Source organism: Aulostomus chinensis, chromosome 7, assembly GCF_037954235.1.
Source record: "Aulostomus chinensis isolate RoL2024-O1b breed Wild chromosome 7, RoL_Achi_v1.0, whole genome shotgun sequence".
In the NCBI taxonomy this organism is placed as follows: domain Eukaryota; kingdom Metazoa; phylum Chordata; class Actinopteri; order Syngnathiformes; family Aulostomidae; genus Aulostomus; species Aulostomus chinensis.
The window spans coordinates 20049883-20055283 of record NC_141326.1 but is presented as its reverse complement, the minus strand read 5'-3'; the positions used below and the strand labels follow the sequence as shown (position 1 = coordinate 20055283).

General features: G+C 41.2%; 1 protein-coding gene and 1 long non-coding RNA gene across 2 annotated transcripts in view; both read left to right on the top strand.

Annotated features, from left to right (window-relative positions):
• On the top strand, window positions 1–3960 carry dnaja (DnaJ heat shock protein family (Hsp40) member A). Its single transcript, XM_086209037.1, has 8 exons — window positions 1–166; window positions 440–580; window positions 1299–1473; window positions 2329–2433; window positions 2519–2746; window positions 2838–3068; window positions 3167–3267; window positions 3365–3960. The coding sequence occupies exons 2-8, from the start codon at window positions 449–451 to the stop codon at window positions 3578–3580; spliced, it is 1188 nt and encodes a 395-aa protein (XP_086065163.1). The 5' UTR covers window positions 1–166; window positions 440–448; the 3' UTR covers window positions 3581–3960.
• Window positions 3961–4853: 893 nt separating this feature from the next.
• The window catches only part of LOC147258920 (uncharacterized), a 42148-nt gene continuing 41600 nt past the window's right edge, over window positions 4854–5401 (top strand). The window contains exon 1 of the long non-coding RNA XR_015117102.1: window positions 4854–5129. This is a non-coding gene — a long non-coding RNA (uncharacterized LOC147258920). The remainder of the gene's footprint in view (window positions 5130–5401) is intronic.

Below are 5401 nucleotides of genomic sequence, written 5' to 3'. Positions count from 1 at the left end.
GAGACTCCGCAGTTCCTCAGCCAACGAAACATCCGGCGGGTCTCCCCTCCTCCCATAGAGCCTTCCAGAAAGTTCTTCCCGAGGAGCAGCTATAAGTACCGGCTATCTCAGACGGGTTCAAGATTGAAGCGAGCGAAAGCTTGACGGGATCAAAACCGTTTGACAAGTAAGTATAAGTTACATTCAAGTACAGCGAGGAAGAATTTATAATGCTAGCTCATGTAGCTCATAGATGCTAGTCGTCTCATTCAGCTACACGTGTTGGTCATTTATACGTTATCTAACCAGGACGAACGGACATAATACTAGCATTCTCTTGTTAATTTTTCTAATTATACTAAAAATCTATTTCTACGATAGCTAATTGTGTCTTAACGCTAACCTTTTAGACAATGTGACAAGCTCAATGAAGAAGCTCCTATGGTTGTGTGTGTTGTAGGTTGTAACCATGGTCCACGAAACCGGATACTACGACCTCTTGGGTGTCAGCCCCACGTCCTCTGCCGATGAGATCAAAAAAGCCTACAGAAAACTGGCTCTGAAATACCACCCTGACAAGAACCCCAGTGAAGGAGAAAGAGTGAGTTAAAGCTATTGTGGGGGGGGGAGAGAGAGAGAGAGAGAGAGACAGACCCGTGTATGGGCTGCAGCTAATGCTACTTCTAATTTTAAACATCGCTGAAGTGACATCTACAGAATGCCAGGAACTTTTTTGGAATGATCCAATAGTGGCTCCTCTTTCTAGGTACATGAGACAAGGTTGCATCATTGGTTCCAAGATGAAATGCTTTCCCTGGACATTCATAACCCCTTGATCTTTTTATTTAGTTTTAAAAAGATCTCCTTACATGTCTCTTGTAAAGGTTTCTTTAAAAGTGTAATTACCATTAAGTGTCATGAATTCCACTCCTAGGCCTGACTTGAGAAATTACAGCTCAGATACAATATACACTTTCACCAGAGAATGTGAAAGCAGCTTTCTGTGGTTAAACACTCAAATCTAGGAACAAGACTAAAGCACATTTTTGACTTAAGGGGAACTTTAAAAAAATTAATGAAATGATGCTTTGCTTCATCTTCAGACTGTATTTTACCTCTTGAAATACCCTCAGGCTCATTAATTTGTAACAGAGTATATGCCTGATTATTTAGTAAAGGTTTCACTGTCTCACCAGAAATACACTTAAAATTCTCTATACTTGAGAAGAAATTGTTGCCATTATTCAATCATTTGTCTATTAATTCAATCTTGCTGTCACACTCAGACTTTTATTTATTTTCTTATTGGATGTCCTTAGTTCAAGCTTATATCTCAGGCATACGAGGTCCTGTCAGATCCAAAGAAGAGAGACCTGTATGACCAAGGAGGGGAACAAGCCATTAAAGAAGGAGGCATGGGAGGTGGATCGTCACCGATGGACATTTTTAACATGTTCTTTGGGGGCGGAGGAAGGATGCAGAGAGAGAGAAAAGGTAAATCGTATCTAACTACACTGTGGTACCTGATGCAGTTGTTACTATTGTGGTTGTAGCTATTGGGAATGGGCGACAACAATTGTTTTCCAATTGTAATTATGGGGGTAACTTATACGTTCTTGCAGGAGAAAATACACGACTCGTTTGATATGTACAATTACTTCACAAATTACAAAGTGCTGTCCTAACACAAGACATCATATAGGAGGAATTTGAAGCCTTTGTAGGTTCAACTACCAGACATGGCAAAGTTCTACTTTCAGTTGAGGGGTGTCTAAGTTCTGTCTATGTTAAATGTGACCATAAATTTATAATGCAAACCTGAAAATCATTAAGGTTGCACCTTAGCGATGGTGCTTGCCAGCCATTGCACCAGCAGAGATGACAGAAATGAACGAGGTGGGAGACAAAAATACTCTTAACTACTCTGAAGGTACTAAAACCAGTACAGGGACGAGTAAGTAATGCAACTATACAGCGCACAACCCACAAAAGACATGAAGTGATGTTAGCTTAGCTGCTAAAGACAAGCTAGTAACAGAATATTTCTGGTCAGGATGAAGCACAGCCCTGAGGAAACCATTACAGTCATAAAACCTTGATGCCTTTGTTTTGAAGGCAAAATCGCTACAGTGAAAATGATTTTTGTCTGCAGCTTTTTCAGGATCACACCTGAGAGGGCGGACAACAACACAAAAGATGTAGCTTCCTCATTAACCTCATATTTCCCCTTTAGTATAGAGGAAACAATAACTAATGCCCATCCCTGATATCTGTTTTGTGATAATTATTTTTTTTAAGTGTGAGTATGTAAATTCAAAATGAGAAATAAATGAACTGTTTTCCTTCTAGGGAAGAATGTAGTCCACCAGCTTGGTGTTACACTGGAGGAGATGTACAACGGCACCACCAGGAAGCTTGCATTCCAGAAAAATGTCATTTGCGAAAAGTGTGACGGTACATAGATTTGCTTCCTCAATGTCTGTAATCCTGTTTTAAAGTTTTGTGGTAGCTAATAATTGTATTCTCCTTTTTATTACAGGTTATGGTGGGAAGAAAGGTGCTTTGGAGAAATGCTCCAACTGTAAAGGGAGAGGAGTGCAGATCCGGGTGCAGCAGATCGGGCCGGGCATGATCCAGCAGATCCAAAGCATGTGTTCTGACTGCCAAGGACAGGGCGAGACATTTAGCTCAAAGGACCGCTGTAAGAACTGCAATGGGCACAAAGTTGAACGCAAGAAGAAAATTCTTGAAGTTCATGTCGACAAAGGTAATTTCCCCACCTGTGGCTGTTGTGTTGATGACAGTTGTAGCTTTAAGATGGTCCTGTGCTGCAAGCTGATTCTTCATGTGTTGCGCAGGTATGAAAGATGGTCAGAAAATTACATTCCATGGGGAAGGTGACCAGGAACCTGGATTGGAGCCCGGAGATGTCATCATTGTGCTGGATCAGAAGGAGCACTCAGTTTACCAGAGACAAGAAGACAATTTGGTAATAAAGATGGAGCTCAAACTTGTGGAGGCGCTGTGCGGTTTCAAGAGGACTATTCAGACTTTAGACGACAGAACACTCGTCATCAGCTCACAGCCAGGTAAATACTGAGCTCAGCACATCTGCAGCGCTCACACGACTGCGGTTATTTTGTTTTGTTCTTTAAAGTCACACTTTTCTTTTTTTTTTTTATTTCAGGTGAAGTTATTAAGAACAGTGATGTCAAGTTGGTGCGGAATGAGGGCATGCCACTTTACAGGAGCCCTTATGAAAAGGGTCAACTCATCCTTCAGTTCCAGGCAAGTCGGCAAACATTCCACCTGTGTGACACAACGGTGTGTTTCAACTCAGTTGTATCGTTCCATACACTCCAACTAAGTGTCATGTATCCTGTAGGTGGAATTTCCAGAGAAAGGTTGGCTCCCAGAGCATCTGATGTACCAGTTGGAGAGACTGCTTCCTGCCAGAGAGGACGTGATGATCAGCGATGACATGGAAGAAGTTGATCTCTGTGAGGTGGATGAGCGAACACAAAAGAGAAATTTCAGTCGCGAAGCATATGAGGAAGATGAGGAGAGTCCTAGGCAAGGAGTCCAGTGTCAGACACAGTGATTGTAGTCTGTGATACAGTGGACAAGGTTTAATTAGGTCGTTTGAATCAAAAAGTAATGTTCTTCAAATCCTCGACATTGGCTTTTGAAACATTTGTCATTGCCATCTGTGTTACTTTTATTGGACATGGATATGCACGATATTTGTGCTCCCACAGCAATCAGAACTTTATTTTGGTGTTACTGTCCATATGTTCTCTATTTAAGATTCATGTCTTTTATATGTTTATGTGAAATCAAAGACAGGCCAATTCATTTCAGAAGCTAAAAGGACTACTTGTATGCTTTCTGTGAAGGTAATCTCAGTCGTGACAAACAGGCTTGTTTCTTTCTCAATAAAAGGTCCCAGTGTGTTTCACGTTGTGCGACATTCTTCATTGACTTCAGTGTTGTAATGTTTTATACATTAGCAGTTTGCCACTAAGTATGAATTCATCATTCATCTTCAGCACATGAACACTTAAAATATTGCATCTTTGTGAAAGAGCAACCTGTGAAGAAGTTAAAATTAAAAAAAATTCTTCCATCTAAGGACACACTGAGCCACAGGTAGTGATAGTGACTGTTAAAATACTGCACTTGCATGGCAGGAAATCAAAGGCGTTGTGGAATTTAAAAACACTGCTTCCGTTTCCTGTCATTTCCTGCAGGAGTCACAATGTCAGCAGGATAGAAAAACCTGTTACATATACTGTGTGTCGGGGCACTCATAAGGTCAAGAATATCATACAAAGCAGAGATGAGTTTGATACATTTGAGAAAGATTGTGCACAATGGGATTGTTTTGAGGAGGGAGAGTACAAACTTTTGGAATACAGCACCATCCAAATCAAGCTCAGCATTATGCTGAGTTTCAGTGGAGAAGTCTAAAACAGCATAGCAAAGCAAAGAACCTACTTTTCTCAGATACTCACCCCATAATGTTAAGAATTTTATATGCAGTATTTTTAAAAGGGTGGCTACTGCACCATTTGCTCATTGTGGTAATGACAGGACAATGAAGGAGGCCATGCTGAGCAGCCAGAATGTTTATGATTTAGTTCAATGTGTGTTGTTGATATACACAAGTCTGGGCAGAATTTAGTCAGCTACTGAGATGGAGAACGTAAGGAAGAGCATGTGGCCCACATTCAATGGACGGGCAGATGAAGAATAATTAGCGGTTATTTAAATAATCATAAATTATCTATGAATAGACGTATATCAGACGTCTATAATTATAATTTTCACTTTGTTGTAATTACCACTGGGAGCCCACCAGGGGTCACTGTCGAGTTTGTCTTTTGCCTTGATGAGCGAAAAAACAAAAAGACAGTTGTCACCGTTCTCCAGAGAACTCCAGCTGGAGTCTTGAGTACGACTCTCGTCAAACGAGAATAGCGCCTTCCAGCAGGTTATGGGCCCAGGCCACGACGGTGAAGAGAGTTTGTAAGGACAACATGTGGAATGCAAGCGGGAACTACGGGAGTTACCACAACGAGCCAAAGTAGGAAGCTAACATCGGTGAGCCAAGGAAACGGCCGCTATACAGAGCTCCTGAGATGGAGAACGTAAGGAAGAGCGAGTGGCCCACATTCAATGGACAGGCAGATGAAGAATGATACATACACTGATATTAGCGGTTATATTAATTATTGTCTATAAGTAGACGTCTAGAAGACGTCCATAAGTAGACGTCTATTAGACGTACATATATTGGCGGTTATTTAGACATCTATGTTGAGGTAGGACATGTTATATGTATGACTGTGCTTCTTTACTGTGATTTACAGTTGGTTAAGTTACCCCGGGGATCCCACCAGGGGTCACTGTTGGCTTTTTC

Coding starts and splice junctions, on each gene's coding strand:
- dnaja (XM_086209037.1), top strand. CDS start 449: ATGGTCCACGAAACCGGATACTACGACCTCTTGGGTGTCAGCCCCACG. Junction 581..1,298: donor ACCCCAGTGAAGGAGAAAGA/GTGAGTTAAAGC, acceptor GGATGTCCTTAG/TTCAAGCTTATATCTCAGGC. Junction 3,069..3,166: donor CGTCATCAGCTCACAGCCAG/GTAAATACTGAG, acceptor TTTTTATTTCAG/GTGAAGTTATTAAGAACAGT.